Here is a 16687-nt window from a genome sequence, read left to right as displayed (position 1 = left end):
AAAAGGTTCCGTTGCAGATTTCAAGTCTAACCAAGGACCGATGTACAGAACACATAAAGGACTCTGGCAATTCAACAATGAAAAGGAACGATCCGATTAAAAATGGACGGAGGGCTTGAGCAAACATACCCTCACAGAAGATGCACAGATAGGGCGCATACACAGGAACAGGTGCTCAACATCGGCACGGCAGCCGCTAGGGAAATGCAAATGAAAGCCACAATACCCAGTAGGGTGGCCACTACTAAGACAGCCACTGCTGTTTGTGCAGACACCGGAATCCTGTGTGCTGCTGGTAGAAATGTAAAGTGGTGCCGCTGCAGCAGAAAATAGCATGGTGATTCCTCAAAAACTTCAACACAGAATTACCCAGATGACTCAGCAATTCCACTTCTGAGCAGATACTCAAGCAAAGCAAAAGCAAGAACTCTATCAGGGATTTGAACACCCCACACTCACAGTAACATTATTTACAATAGCTAAAGAAAGGGTGGAAGCAACCAGTGATGGATGGATGCACAAAAATAAAGCAATATACACATATAATGAAATACTACTTAGCCCTGAAAAGGAAAATTTGACATACATTATAATATTAATGAGCCCTGATAGCATTATACTGTGTGAAATGTCTTTTATTTTATTTTTTTTGCTATGCTGAGGGTTGCACACAGAACCTTGCATACACCAGGCCGGTGCTCTACCACTGAGCCACACCCCCAACCCTAAGCCAATAAGCCCAAAAGGAGAGACACTTCTAATTCCAACTATGTAGGAACCTAGAAAAGTCAAATTGATAGAAAGTAGAATGCAGTTGATTAGGGCTGTGGGAGGTGTGAGGGAGGCTTACTGTTTCGGCAAGGCTTCATCCAGGTGATGAAGAGGCCCTGGAAGATCCAAGGGGGGGCGGGGCTCAGTGGCAGAGCGCGTGCTGAGCAATCCTCAGCATCAAGGCAAGGCTGTTGCGATGGGTAGTGTGACAGTCACGCAGCAGTGTGAACACCACACTTACTGCCACAGGACTGTGGACTCGGTAACTGGTACGATGCTAAATCCCACGTTCTGTGTACTTTACCACAAATAAAAGTGTTGGGGAGCGGGGAGGCTGTGGCTGCAGCTGGGGGGCAGAGCACTTGTCTCGCAAGTGCGAGGTCCTGGGTTTTATCCCCAGCTCAGCGAAAGCATAAGAAGTCAGAAAAATAATAGAAGATTCCAAGGGCAGAGGAAGCCGAAGCCTGTGGAGCCACAATGTTGGAAGCGTCCCTCGTTCCCTCTATTCCAAGCACGTGAGGCATCCATCCCACTCCTAAGCTCGTGAGGTCCCCCTCCCACGATGCCCATCCCCAGCCCATCTTCCTAGGACGAGGCTGCCCACCTTGAGGTGGTGCCTGCTCTGCAGCACAAGGTGTTCTGCTACAGAAAGATCCAGGTATTGCAGAGGGGAAGCCCTGCCTGGGAGCAGGGGCTCTGAGGGCAAGCAGTCCCCAGTGCCCAGCAGGAGGAGAGCGGGACTAGGAGAGTGTGGCTCGGGCCTCCGGCCAGCAGCAAGATGCCAGCCGCCTGTGCTGCCCTGTTGAAGTGTGGTCCTTCCTGGTTCCCCTGGCCTGGAGGCTCCCTCTGCTCTAGCACCCCACTTTCTATGTCAAAATTTGACAGCTATCTGCATTTCTCAAAACAGCCTTTGTAATCCCAAGCGCAAACCTCCATGGGTCCTCCCATTCCGGATGTTGGCAACCCTTCAGCACTTCGTCCACACTGCAGGCCCAAATCTTCCCATTTGGAAAGGTGGACAACGTAGAGCTGGAGCCTGCTCTGTGCAGAGGCCCTCAGATCCAGCGATAGGCTCAAGGAGGTCCGGGCCCCAGAGCACAAGTCCCTGCCCCCGTGCCTGCCCCAGGCTGCCCAAGTGACGGGGCAGCTAAGCCAGGATCGCCTTCTCCCTCCTATCAAACTTGCAGAAGGAAACATATGAGGTCTATCATCCTTCCAACCCCACCCAGTACTCCCCATGGCTGCAAGGGAGACAGGAGAAATCCGTCCCCTACCTCCAAACAGATGACCCCAGCCCCCGCCTCCCTCGGAGACCCCCCTCGAGCAGGACCCACTCGTCTCCTGCCAGCCAGGGCCAGGCCCGCTTGCCCAGAGCCCTAGCCTTGCCCGCCCTGGTCCTCCAGCACATAACGCTGAGCAGTCAGGGATGGGGCGGGAAGGCTGCTTCTTGGTCGGGGAAGTTTTCCTTGAATTTTCTGCTCACTCAGTGGGAATTTTCTTGTGAGATTACTGGAAAAAATCCATTTATCCATATTCTGAATCTTAGCAAGCTTCCCTTGAAGACAATCCTGAGATCAACTTTCACAAATGAAAGCTCTCGCTCACGTGTCCTCCGGGGCTGCTGTCACCTCTCAGGCCTCTTGGTAATTGAGAAAGAAGCTCCGAACCAGCTCCTTCCTTAGCCAACATACATTAAGCAACTACCATGAGCCAAGGGGCATAGTGCAAAATAAGACAGGCCTCTGGTCCAGAAATGACAGCCCATCACTACGAGGATGGGGGAGGACAGTCAGTCTCTTAGGGGCACAGAGAAAAAGACACTCGAGATACGACTGGAAACATCTTGCCAACCTCCAGACCCACTAGCTCCCATGTTCTGCGCATGGAGCCACATCTCGCCTCAGCCAGCTGGCCAGTGGCCGGGGAGGCAGAGGCTGCCCACTCCCTTCACACTGGGGAGCCCTCCGCGACTGGGGAGGTGATGGAGATGATGTTAATAATAGGGTGCAAGGGGAGGGGAAAGGAGAAGAGGGGAGGAGAGAACAGAGAAGAAAGGAGAAGGGTGGGGGGGGGAGAGGAAGGGAGAAGGGAGGGGAGGGGAGGGGAGAGGGGAGGGAAGAAGAGGAGAGGAGCAGGTCACCAGAGCTTCCACCGGAGCTCTGGGATGGGTGACTGGAACTTATTTGAAACCTTGCAGAAACAGGGATCTCACCCAAGTGCCCCGTGTGGGGGACAGAGCATGAGTCTTTGACATGTGTGCCCAGGCCTTGCCCTTGGCACATTACTCAGATCAGGGTGCCCATCCTCTGGCAGAAACCCTGCTGGCTCCTCTGCCCAGAACTGTGGGCCCACACCTTCCAGGGACCAAATCAGCATGGATTATGTCACTCTAGGACTGATAAATTCATTGGAGGAGAAGGGGGCGCTGAACCAGCTCCCTCGCTCTACCTGCAATGGCTTCTGTGCAGGCTCAGAAGCAGGGGTGCGGCTGTGCCAAGCCATCAACCTCTCCCAGCTCCAGGAATCTCTGCTGGAGGCCGGGTTCTGTCAGTCTGCCTCTGCCAGCCCACGCCAGCCATGTCCAAAGGCAGCTCATGTCCAAAGCGTCTGACTCTAGGAGTCAGCCCCTCAACCCTCCCTGTCTCAGGGGCCGCCACCACTTCTGCATCAAAGCAACCTGGCTGCAAGGCAGGTGCCAAGAGTGGCTTCCACCTGATGTCCTTGGGCCCAAGGACCCCTGCCAAATACTTTGTAGATGGGCAAAGGAAGCGACTTGGGTCTGCTACACCACAGGGCTGGAGCCCGGGAGGCCTTCCTGAGAGGAGAGCGTGTGTCCCGCATCTCTGAATGCCCAGCACATCAGTTAAACATGTGGCTTTGGCTGAGGCTACTAGGAGCGAGCTCTCAGGTGTGCCCTGAAGAGCAGGAGTCAGGCCAGGCCTTCTCCCGGAAGTGCACAGAATCATGCAGACTGGGGTGCCAGAAGGCTGTGCCCCTGGCAGCCAGAGGCAGGACACCCAGGAAGGGAAGAGACAGGAGAAAAACCAGCTGGGTGACTTACTGGGTCATCAGCATTACAGTAACAGCAGAGATGAAAGTCCCCAAGCCTGCAGGTAGAATACTAGGAGAGGGAGAGAAATGAGTTAGGAGCAAAGGTTCCCATGGAGGGCTGACAGCTGGTGGGCAACTTGAAACACTCAGCTGAAGTGAATCAGTGTGCTGGGTGTGGGGGGCCTGCCTGAGGACTGTCGCCAACAACGTAAAAAGGGGAACTGGAGAGAAAGAAAAAGGGCTGTTGGTTTTCAAGGGGCTGTTGGTTGTCCTGGAGGAGCTTGTCATGCTGGCTTTCCTGACATGAACTCAGCTGTTCTCCTTGTCAGAGGAGCTGGAGTCCTCGCTGTCACTGCGGGTGGCTGTGGAACCTTTTGTGGGAGCTCTGGTTCTAACTTTTTTTTTTCTTTTCAAAGTTTTATTGATAAACATATAGCAATGAGACAGTTTCAAATCAAATCGAAAGTACAGTTTCAACAAATAATACACTGCATATATTCTTCTTAGTGGTTAATTGCTGTACAAGATGCAGACTTGTGATCCTACTTACAAACACCATTAGAAAAAATCATTCTATTCATTAAGAGAATGCAACTATATATCTATCCCAACCACTTTGAATACACAGATACATGGTTCTAACTTTAAATGTCACTTCCTGGCTCTAATGCATACCCCTCAGCCTGCTGGCACAGATCCTTCATCCCGCTGGCACGTTCTAGCTTCCACCCTGACCTTTCGGCCTTCCCAGCGCAGATCCATGAAACAGACTGGCATGGGCTCTAGGCCTCCAGGTGGGACTCACGGGAGGCATTGTTACGAGCTCTAGGTCTTCAGCTGGACTCACGCAGGCCCTTGCTGTGAGATCCAGGCCCTCAGCTGGAGTCTTTGGGACTTTAGTATGTGGACAGATTTCCTGCATTCCTTTGTATAGGACTCTTGGGGTAACACTATAAAATAATCCTATAAATTATATGTCTTGTATTAAATGGTTTTCCTTGTAAACCCCGAGTACAATCGTTCTGGGCATAATAAAAAAGTTATCGGAAGAGGAGTCTTTCCCCAGCCTGTAGACAGTGGTGGCTAGCCTGAGGCACAAGCGCTGCGACCACCGTGCAAGCCACGTTGCCCCAGCAGGCACCCGCTGGACACTCAGATTTGATTGTAGCACTGACATAGCCAAAGTAGGTTGTGGCTCGCAGAACCTACCTCGCTCACCATCGTTGCTACAGATGATTTGGTTTGAGACAATGCAGGCTGGGACAGGAAAAGCACAACACTGTGGGAAGAAGCCACGGGCTTAATAACTCAGAATTCTCTGTCATATACAGCTCTTTTTGCCCTTCTGGCCCTAAAATTGAGTGTTCTCAGTTCTTGGCAAATGTATCTAGTCTTTTTTTTTTTTTTTTTTTTTTCTGGAGACAAGGTCTTTCTATGTTTTCCAGGCTGTTCTCAAACTCATGGTCCTCCTGCCTCAGCCTCCCAAGTAGCTGGGACACAGGCAAATGCCACTGTGCCTGGCTGTATCTGGACCTCTTGACGCCCACGGCAGGCTCCCTTAGGAATATATTAAGCCATGTAGAAGAGGAATTCAAGACCCAGAATGAAAACAGGTCTAAGTTATCCACACAGAAAGCCCACAGATACACAGGTGGGGGTTACCAGGCCAGTTTAGAGAAGAGCGATTGGGCTCTTCAGGTTGGGGAGCCGGGTCCAGAGCCCAACCTGACAATGTGAAAGAGCTGGGATTCAGGGTTCATGCCGGCAGAAAAGCTTTCCTACTACACAGCATGGGTAGGCAGATACACTACCTGTATGCCCTCAACCATAACTGGACTTGCTTTACGAGGGAAAAGTCAGCTGAACCAAAAGAAGTACTTGAAAGTTGTGAAGGCGTGGGAGAATCTAGTCCTAGGCGCTGTGGGGCCACGTAGACCAGGAGCACAAGGCCATCTTAGTAAGGGAAGGTGGCCCTGGAGAGGACACTGCCAGCCACCTGGGTCCTCTTTCTGGCCCCACCTTACAGCTGAGAGAATTTGGAAGTCAAAATCTAAGACCCTTCCCAGGCTCAGACACTGGTGCCAGGGCCTGTTCCCTCACGATGAGGGGCGCCCAGTGAACTAGGACAGAGTAATAGCACAAGTGTTCTTGCTGAGGAGGACCCCATGAAGTGCCTCGGAGTGAAAGCGACCTGGCCACAGACTCTCAGTTAATGGCCCTACAATGACGAGCCAGGAGCTAACGTGCATGTCTGTGTGTCTTCCATTACTAGGTGCCAGTCGAGGGTTTCATGGGCTGTCACCCAAGCAGCCTTGACGGGAGAGCTCAGCCCACTGGGATGGGAATGCTGGACACAGCTCTCAGCAGGACGCAGGGACCCTGGTCCTCTGCTCTGTGTCTGCTGGGACTGGGGACAAATCGTTTTATTTCTCTGGGCTTGCATTTCTTGCCCAGAAGATTCCAGCCTCTCAGGAATCTGTCATACATGTTTGTCTCACTTTCCAATTGAAGTAAGTAGTTAACTAGTTAATATCCCCTGAACATGTGGTTCACAGACCTCAGTATATGGGATGTGAATGAAATATACAGTGAGTGTTTAATTTTTAAAAAAGTATTAAAGACACTCTTTCCTCGATGTCTTTACAAGGATGATAACAAATAGAGTACAGCTGCCGAGTGCCGTCCAACAGAAAAGCAGGCTCATAAAAATGTTACGGTGTGTCCTCGCCTACTTTACTAAGTCACCATGTAGTTCCTGACTCTTCCCCAGAGTCAAGTGACCCTGAAAGGCCAATGTTTAGAATGGATGCAGGACACCAAGGCAGCCTGACAGTGCAACAAAGAGGTGAAGACGCCAGAAAGTGGCAAGGACAATAGACAGCGAGTGTGAAGTGAGGTATGTTTTGAGAGGGATTAATAATAAATAGCTTTTTAAAAAAAATTATTTATTTATTTATTTATGTGTGTGTGTGTGTGTGTGTGTGTGTGTGTGGCCAGCTCAGCCCACCAGGGGGCGGGGCTGGCTGGCATGTGGTGCTGGGGGATTGAACCATGGTCCCTGTGCTTTGCTAAGCTTGTTCTAAGTAGGTGCTTTAGACCACTGAGCCATCTCACCAGCCCCAATAATATAGCTTTTATTGTAGTAAATCTTTAAAAATTACAATATTATCTTATCTATCAATCATATCTTGTATATGAGAATCACCTATGGGACAGTAATATTTTAAAAAGCAAATTCCAGTCAAATAAATAAAAGGATCGAGGAGCCAATAGGTCTAGGGTGGGGTCCCTGCATCTCCTTTTCTAAAAACTGATTCACAAGTGATACAGGTGACTAAGGTTGCCCTTTGAACCACCCTTGAGAGTTCAGAGGTCACAGAGGAGCCAGAGAAGTTCTGAATAAGGAGAACCATCTCTCCTAAGGAGCACTTGGTCTAGCTGGCAGGATGGATCCCTCAGTGACACATGAGGAGATACAAGGTCAGAGAGACAGAGGGCACGTCCTTTATCAGGAAGGTATGAGAAGAGCTTCCAATAGGAAGGGGAGAGAAAGTAGTTAAAGGAATGCATTGTGAGGCAGCTAACGCTTCCCCAGAGCCTACTTTCTCTTCCACGGAGCTCACCACTGGGCTATATTTCCCAGCCTCCCTTGTGACTAGATGTGGTCATATGATTGAATTCTGGCCAATGGCATAGGGTATGAAAAATACCACTTCCTGGCCTGGCCCACAAAATTCTCCCATGTGTTTTCCTGAGCCTCCACCTGTCAATTTGAGTTTATGTCGAGATGGAAATAAACTTAGTAGATTCAAAGACTGAAACTCAGAGTTTGTCACAATAGTCAGTCAAGCCTAGTATACCGGGTACAATTGTACCTACCAAATTCAACCAGCATTTAGTTAGTGCTTGCTTGTGTGACCAAGTCCTGGGGGCCATATTAGACGCAAGGGGGTAGCGGTTCTTATTTTACAGGGATTATGAACTTTGAAGGGCAGTACTATTCTGAGAAGGGCCAGAGGAGGCAACAGGCTATGAGTCCACTGTGGGAGAGCGGAGGCTCGGTAGAAGACTCTTGTGCAGCTGTTAGTCTTGGGCTGTGTGAACCTCTGAGATCGTGCATTCAAACAATTAAATATCCAGTAGATCTGAAGATTTATGTCTTATTTTTATTACTCAAGTTCAGAGCTAGTTTAATTTTAGTATTCTTTTCTCCCATGCCAAGGTGGTTGGGGCAGGTGCTGTGCCTCAGGCCTGAGAGACAGGGACTTTCCCAGCTGGTCCCAGGGTGGTCATGGTTGGCTGCTGTCCCTGGAGTACTATAGGCCCTGTCTATGGAGTCATCAACTGTCCTGGCAAGAAGTTATGGAGGAAAGGAGGACCAGAACAGGGAGTGGTAAGTATTTCAAACTGTAAGAGCACCTGCCTCTTAGCATCTTCTTTAAAAAGAAAGAAACCAGGGTTGTCAGTATAGACCAGGGAAGGCCTGGGTCAGGCCTGGGACATGGAGGGACAGGAGTATGGTCCAGGTGTGCTGAAGTATAATATTTAACCATAAATAAACAACATCAAGTTCTCCATAATGACAAAGAAAAACACACATGGGAAAGTCTCCAGCAAGAGAAAGAGTTTTACCTAGTAAAATCTGCCCATTTTAGGATGGGAACCAAGAATAACTTTCAGAGATTAAACTCATAAAATTATTGGAAAACACATAGGAGATTTTTGTAGGCCAGGCCAGGAAGTGGTGTTTTTTGTTCCCTATGCCCTTCGCCAGAACTCAATCATATGACCACAACTAACTACAAGGAAAGTTGGGGAATGTAGTCCAGTTGTGAGCCCAGTGGAAGAGGAAGCAGGCTCTGGGAAATCTTTAGCTACCCACTGTTAAATATATGGCCAAGGCCCTGGGCTGGTGTGCTGCATGGAATGCAGGGGTAACAAAGAACCAGCATTACCTCGCCTGGCCTGTGATTATTTAGATCTTTCCATTTTGTAGAAGGCTCTAAGAGGACAAAACCAGAAGCCTTTTCTGGCCACTTAGTGAACAGAAAACCAAAAGGAAGAGCACTTCATAAGGACTCTAAAAGGTGCATTAGTCCAGGTTCCACCCAACCAGATGTGTAGTCTGGTGAAGTCCTTCTACCTCCAAGAAGCAAGATTTCTGTGTCCTCAGAATACTCTCACAGGTGCATTAGACTCCTGGAGTCCTGGGGCCTGTGGAACTTTCTAACACCTGAGGCGGGCTGGCTGCATACCTTCCTTTGAGCATCAGACTTACAGTGCCTGACCCCCCAGACTACTTCTTCCTCAAACCACCAGGAACCCCATTTTGATACACATGACCCTCGCAAGAGGGAAGAACTGTGCTCAATCAAAAGCAAAGAACCTGCAGAGTACCATCTCAGCCTCCTGAAACTGCCTACTGTGATTCAAAAGCAGGCCCTCATGGCACCATTCAAACACAGTGCACTGCCCCCAGAAGCTGCCATCTTCTCAGAGGAGAGAACAAGCTAGGCTTCATGAACTGGTCACCTCTCTCCTATGCTGTTCTTCCAACTGCCATGCACCTCCTGTCCTTGAAGTGGGGAGACCTTCCGCACCCCTGCCACTTCCCACCAAAGGAAGCTGAGGGAGGTCCCTGGGACTTCTCAGGGGCTGGCTACCAGAAGAGGGCGGAGTAACAGCAGAGAGGCTTCCCTGAGGCTCCACTGCAGGCAGGCTCAGCCTGAGCCACAGACACAGGTTGTTCTGACAGGGCTATTTATAGAAGCATCTTGGCCTTTCCCCAAAGGAGGGCCTCTGTCTCTCAGCGATGGGGAAAACACAGAAGCTCCTTCCCTGGAAACAGGGAAAAATATTCTCTTAGGAGTCAGACACAATTTCTTTAGGTAGGAAGAACTGCTAGGGCTCAGAAAGGGGTTGGGGTATGGAAGACTCAGACTTCATCCCAGAGTGACTCCAAGGAAGAGACAGAACTGGGAAATTATCACTAAGGGTGAAAAAAAAAATACCAAGAATGAGAAACTGAGACATTTGAAGAAGCTTCCCCAGCTCCTAAGTCAGCCACACATTCCACTTCAGAGCCTGTGGCCTGTGCCTTCCTCAGCCAGAGGGTGTGTGTGTGTGCCCTACCAGCCCTGCTCCGAGGGACATTGACCCTGACCCTGACCACAGTCCTGAGGGTCCACGCTTATTCTCCTATTTCACATTGGAGCTACACAGGGGCAGGAAAAAAGAGCCCTGTCTATCTCCCCTCCCTTCTCTGGATCTTTTACCCCTCATGGTCCTGTCTGGCACTCCACACAACAAGGAGTTTCTTAGGAAGGATTTCTGTGCTCAGTGGGCTTACAGACAGTGGCAAAATGGGGTAGGGAGACATGCAGAGGACTCGAGAAGTTCTGTGGGTACCAAACCAAAGTACATTTTTCTAGAGCAAAGCTACAAGGAGAATGTGAGGGCAGAATGAAGGGTCAAGGCTGTCTGGGCTGTGGGACAAATATCCCATCCTCAAGCCCACTTTAGAGTATTTTCTTGTAAAGATACTCCTTTTTCCCAAGAAATATCAGAAACAACTACCTTTTACGTTGCCAAGTAAATGAAAATCCAGCTTGCCCTGCTCCTTCATAGCTCAATTATGCCAAATTGTCACCCTCTGGGGCCAAGGGTGTACAGCCTAGCTGGCCGTGAGAGGCAAGCAGAGCAGCAAAACAGGAACCATTTCCTTCCCAGCAGCAACAAAACCCTCTAGAGCGCTAATAGTTCAAAACCTCAGCTGCATATCAGAGTTACTTGGGGAGCTTTTCAAAACCCTGTTGCGTAGGTGGGCCTCCAGGCCAATTAAGTTAGATTCCATGTTTTCTAAAGTGCCCAGTGATTCCCTTGTGGAGCTAAAATTGAGAACCACCGTTCTGGGGGGAGGGGTCACACAGTGAGGCAAGAGCCCCAAGAGGGGGTAGAACACTTCCTGTTTGCAGGAGGCCTACCTAGCCAGAGAAGGGAAGGATGGGCCTTTGCCTCAGCCCTGAGAGGAAGACCTGAAAACAAGAGCTTGTCCATGGGTCTCTGCTTGTTTGTTTCCTCACACACAAAATCACAACATCTCCTTTGGTTCTGGGATGGCCTTGCATCACCGCAAGGCCCAGAACTTTTGCCTGATGTCAAAACCAGCAAATGCTGGGCTGAGAGCAGGACGAATTATTCAGAGGAGGCTTGAGGTCTGACCTGGGTACACTTTTGGTGAATTCCTCTTGGTGCTGGGCTGCTGAATTAATGATGAGCCTGCTGCACACCTGTGATCTGTAACGGCTGGCTTCTACCTATGAGCAGCCCCATCTAGGGCCTGGCTTAAAGCTTTCACCCCACCCCACCCCAGGAACATGTGTAGTGTCTGTAGGGTGCCCAAGCCCACCTGGGCCTTAAAATAGTATCACAGCAGCCCAGGAGAAAGGGTTTTAGTTAGTTTCTAAAACTAAACACTGTGGACTTCTGCAAAGTTGTCACTAGGTTTTAAGATGGTTTCTGGCCACTTAGAACACGGAAGTCTCAATGTACGCAGGTTGAGTCTTCTGAGGGACTAGGGCCACCATCCCCTTTCCCATTCCCAACTTGGAAACTCCGATTTCGCAGGGAATCAAACAGAGCAGCTGCCCTCTCTGGGACCGGTGAGCAAGCAATCAGTCTAGCACCCGAGGTCCCCAAATCCCAGAGAGCCATTTTGAAAGGGTCCTGGAGGTGCCAGGGGGTCTCCAGATCCAGCCCAGCTGGCCAGTTCAAGAGTCCCCCAGCAGTGGCTGGCAGCAGACTCCGGTGACACACGGTTTTCTGCCCCTCCTGCTGGACCCCCGAGGGTGTTTGTGGTGCGGGAGACCTCGTGTCCACCACAGCTTTTACCTTTGAGGGGTGCTTGGTCTGCACATTCCGGAAGAAGGTGGTCTTGGCGGTGAAGAAGCAGTCCTCCAGCTCCTCATCCAGGCTGCAGTACCCACTGCTCATGCTGCTGTCCACCGTCATCGAGCCCGGAGCCCCGCAGTGGGGGAAGGCGAGGGCTCCCGCGGGCTCCACTCTTCAGTCACCGCGCCAGGCGGGGCGGGCAGGCCCGCGAGCAGCCCGGGGGCGGCGGGCTGGCCGGTGCTGTCCTCGCCGGCATCTGCGGTGTCACCTCCGCGGTGCTGCTGGCTCACCCCGCCCGCTCGGCGCCCCACACCTCCCCCACGCCGCGCCTTTCCTGCCCCGCGCAGCAGCTCCGAAGCCACTTCCTCTGCAAGGTTCCTCAAAGCCGCACCGGCCACCCGCGGCCCTCCCCCCTGGCACCCCAAGACAGGGGTGCCACCGTCAATTGGGGATGCAGGGAAGGAACTGACCGGGATGGGCCTGAGAGGGACAATTTCCTCTGCTCTCTTCTCACATGCCCATTCTGGGAAGTGCCCTTCTCACCCCTTAGGCTGAGTAGAAGATGACAGGTCAACACCGTCAGCCCCTCCTCCGCCCCGTCCTCCTCCTCCTTCTCCTCCTCCTCCAGTCCCTCATTCCAGCCCAGTCCCAGTCCCTATCCTTGGCGTGGGGACCTGGCTCAATGAGTAATTAGAGGGGTAACTGGAGAAGGCAGAAATCCGTATCTGGCCTGACTGGAGAAGCAGCACTATTTTAACTTGAAAACACCAGAAGAAACTGCGGGTCTCAGAAGCACATGCAAATCACATGCAAAGTTATGCAGGGCTGGCAAACTGCACCGAAGGAGCCTGCGTGCCACCTAGGCTCCCGGAGCACGCTCTTCTGACAGTCTGGCCCAAAGGGGTCTCCACCAGACCTTGTCCTTCCTGTGGTCCAGGGTGAGTCGCTTCTATTTACGAATGGCCAGGATGGACTAGTTGAAGGGATCGCTTCGCTGTCTAGGGCTGAATCCTTCCAAGCAGGTAGGAGGATACCCCTACAGCCCTCAGACCAGGCTTGCACAATAAGTTATATCTGGCATTGTCTGAACGACTGCTGTATGTGCAGTGAGTGATATGCAGCCCGTCGCTTAACATTCCCAGTAACCATTAGATCAAGACAAGTATTTCCATTCTAAGGATGAGAAAACTAAGGCTCACATCACACATGTGTGCAGGATCAGACTCAGTTCTAAGTGACTCCAGGGCTTATGCTCCTAGTCACTGTGTTGTGCTATCAACAGATTTTCAATGGGTGCTTTGCCATCTCGAAACAGGAAAGCCTAGGGTCCCAGGAAGAGAGAACCTGGCACTGCTAGGGGAATCGTGCCCACACAGCTCAGCAGCCTTAGGACACAGGAGTGGCCTGGAGTGTGGCCAAGGGGGGATCAGGATTCCCTCCTAGTATGTGTGGCTGAAACAATCCAGTGCCCGAAGCGTACACGCTGGAGGAGGGCTGCACTCAACCCCAGACATGGAGCTGCCGACTCCGCTTTAAGCTCTGGTTACTTTTATCAGGAACCTTCTCCTTTCCCTTCTTTAGCCCAATCTGTGCTCGGCAGGGTTTCAAACTGCAGCCCCATTTGGCTCCAACCTCCCACACAGCCTTTTCCAGAAGCTGGCAAATACCTGACAGGCATAAAGCTGAGATAGCTAAAAGCCGGTGCCCCCTAGGCCAGCCACCCTCTGCCCAGGAGAACTGTCAGTACCAGCAGCTGCCTCCTCCTGCAAGAAATCAATGCAGGTAGACAGTGAGGTCAGAGCTGGGGGCCCAGGGTGAGCAGAGGGAAGATGGTTGATGAAAGTCCATTCTGCTCCCGTCTGAAGCCACTTTTTCTTTAAATGGGTATTTTATAGGCTGTTTTAGGGGGCTTTCCCAGACACAGATCTGGGCCAAGGAGCGGGTACAGCCTAGAAGTTAATACCAGAACAACACACCCTGCAGAGAGGGGGCACTGCATGACCCTGGGTATCCGTCACAGCCCACCTGCTTTGTCCAGCCAGCAAAAAGCAGACTATTCTCCATAAAAATCGGACCTCTGTGCTCAGCAGGAATCCAAGCCTTACTACAAAAGCAGTCCCAGATTCTCTGTGGCTACACTGTCTTCTGTGTCACGTGAAAGCTCCCCAGTGCAACCACAGTGCCACGAATCTCAAATGCATGATCTTAAGACACAGCTAACAACAATCTCTTTGAATACCAAGGCAGAGGTCCCTAGGAGCCAGCAGGAGTCGGTCCTTGTGAGCAGCATGCCAGACGCCAGTCCTGGTGGGGACAGGTCTCAGGGACGCTGCGTTCTCCTAAGGTGCTGCTCTGTGCCATTCCAAACACCAGAAAATTTAATGCCTCAACTGGATTTTTCAAAGCCCTTTTAATACCCATTGTGTCACATAGGCCACTGTGTAACCTTGAGAGCAGGCATTATGTCTATTTTACAAGTGAAGAAATTGAGCTGAGGAACTCGTTCCTTCCTAGTTCATTACTTCCAAAACCTCTTGATTTCTAGTTAAGGTCTCTTTCTCTACAACACTCCACCTGTCAATGAACCCAGGCCTGGAAGGAAGCCACATGCAAAAATCAGCAAAAGAGAGACTGCTAGCAGGGACCCAAGGACTAGAGGAAATCTGCAAAGATCATACACATTATAAGAAGTTGGCCAGTAGCCAGGAGGAAAATCCAGACCAAAGCCTTAGGGGAGGAGACCTAGACTCGCAGCGTCTAGTGATGTGTTGGAACTCCCCCGAGAGTAATGATGCTGACGGTAATGATGCCGACTGGCCAAGGGCAGGGGCTGGGATGGATGAGCCAGAGCATTAACCTTTTTCACGTCTGAGAGCCACCCACAAAACTTGCGTGGTGGTGGTGGCTGTTCTTGTCCAATGTCCCAGGAAGAGGAGGCTGGTCCTAAGCACGGCACGGAGAGCATTCAGCATCATGCTGAAGGTCACAGAACCCGGGGACTATGACAACACGGCCACTTCCCTGACTCGAAGTGCCAGATGATGAAAGACATTATTTTAAGTGTGCTTCCTTTCTCAAAAGCAATCCTGGCATGAGACAAGAATCACCCTGTGGTTCTGTATGTTCCGCTATGACACATGACTGGAATTAGGAGCTGGTACTCTAGCTTCAGCCTGGTTCTGCTCGATGTGGCAGTTTGAGCATCCGTGGGCTTTGGGATCCCTCCCCTGCCCGACTGAGGGCTATGGAGGTGGAGATCAGATATGCGGCTTTATGTCCCTCTCACATACACAGGGGCTTAAAATGGGCACGGCATCACCCCACCCCCAAAATGTATTTTTGAATTGCTAGTAGCTAATGTGTACTATTAACTTGAGGTGCATCATTTCATAACCCCTACAACACACCAATGCAGCTATTGTCTCTGTCTTACAGAGAGGAATGCAAGGACCCAGCAGGTTGACTAATGTACACGTGGTTACATATGCTAGCTAATGGTGGAACCAAAGCAGCCCAGTTGGTCTGACTCTGTGGACCCCATGTCCTGGAACTCTATGCTCTGTGGCCTCGTGGGTGATTCCTGTGACTCCTGCCACAGTAACCACACTGCCTGACACTGTGTTCCTCACAAACACGGCAAGAACCTCTTTCCCAGCGTGTCTGTGCCCAGCCTCCTTTCTGCTCATGGGAATCCCTTTCTCCCCATGCACCCGTGACCTCCTCAGGGGGTTAGTCTCGTCTATGACAATGGCATCAACCACACCCGAGGGAACTCAAGCAGAAGCTGCAGTAGCTCCCTGAGAAGTACCCAGCCCGGCCTGCTGAGATGTCACCGCTGGGGGGGAGGGTCCCAAATAGAGCTCATTGTTCCCTGTACCCCACTCTTTTCCCCTCCCCTTCCCTCCCGTCCTCTTCCATCCCTTCCCTCCCTTTCTCATCTTCTGTTTTCTTTTTGGTCATATAGAAGATTGAACCCAGGACCTTTGCACTGAGCTACCCAAAACCTTTTTTGTCTTTTCTTTTTTGAGACAGGGTCTCACTAAACATTAAGTAGCATGGTTGGGCTTGAACTTTTGATCCTTCAGCCTCAGCCTCCCAGAGCGCTGGGATCATAGGCATATGCCACCATACCCAGCTGTATTTTCTGTCTTGGTGACATTAACCTAGACTACTGCAAAGGCTTTCTCGACTTCTCCTTGCTCCCATCTCTGCCTCCTCCAAACTTCCCATCCCTGTATTGTCAAAGTTATCCTTCTAGAGCTGAAATCTGATCATAGCTTTTCCCTATCATAAAGCTTCTTGCAGATCTCAACTCATAATTACCAAATAATTACAGTGCGTCAAGCTCTAGGTGCTCTGCTTTCATTCATTCATTCACTTAACGACTACTTGCTGAGCCCTTCCAACTGGCAGGCACTAGCCTGGTGCTCAAGTTTGGGCATGAATAAGCCATAGTCCTCACCTTCTCCCAGTACCATTTACAGAGAATGACGTCAAATAGGAAGCGACAGAGAGCTCTTATACATTTCACTATCTCACTTAACATTTACAACCTTGCAAGACGGTATTTTGCAGATGAGTCAATTAAGGCTCAGAGCGGTTCACTTGCTCAAGAAGTAAATGGCAGAATCAGATTTCAAGCCCAGAGTACTTGTATTTAATTTTATAATTGTTCTCCCTCCAGTGACTACAGCACATTCACAGTCAACAGTTCATCCTCCTCTCCAGCCACAAGCTAGTACCCTTCAACATCCATTGGAAATTCAGCCCTGCCCTCATGGGGCTTTGTTTTTGCTATCTTCTGCTTATTAAAATCTCCCTGGGGCTGGAGAGATGGCTCAGTGGTCTAAAGCACCTACTTGGAACAAGCTTGGCAAAGCACAGGGACCACGGTTCAATCCTCCAGCACCACATGCCAGCCAGCCGCGCCCCCTGGTGGGCTGAGCTGGCCACACACACACACACACACACACAC

At 50.8% G+C, this 16687-nt stretch overlaps 1 protein-coding gene across 2 annotated transcripts in view; it reads right to left on the bottom strand.

Moving 5' to 3' along the window:
• Rassf5 (Ras association domain family member 5) overlaps window positions 1-16687 on the bottom strand; it is an 84472-nt gene that overhangs the window by 15093 nt on the left and 52692 nt on the right. Inside the window, exon 1 of one of the 2 annotated variants that reach the window (XM_004641141.3) lies at window positions 11713-12192. The exons of the other annotated variant lie outside the window; for it this stretch is intronic. Within the exon in view, the coding sequence (XP_004641198.1) occupies window positions 11713-11832 (120 nt within the window). The 5' untranslated portion in view covers window positions 11833-12192. Of the gene's footprint in view, window positions 1-11712; window positions 12193-16687 lie in introns of those variants that run through there. 2 annotated transcript variants of the gene reach the window in all.

This window comes from Octodon degus, unplaced genomic scaffold, assembly GCF_000260255.1.
Source record: "Octodon degus isolate 3935 unplaced genomic scaffold, OctDeg1.0 scaffold00131, whole genome shotgun sequence".
NCBI lineage: Eukaryota > Metazoa > Chordata > Mammalia > Rodentia > Octodontidae > Octodon > Octodon degus.
This window is presented reverse-complemented; position numbering and strand designations above follow the sequence as displayed.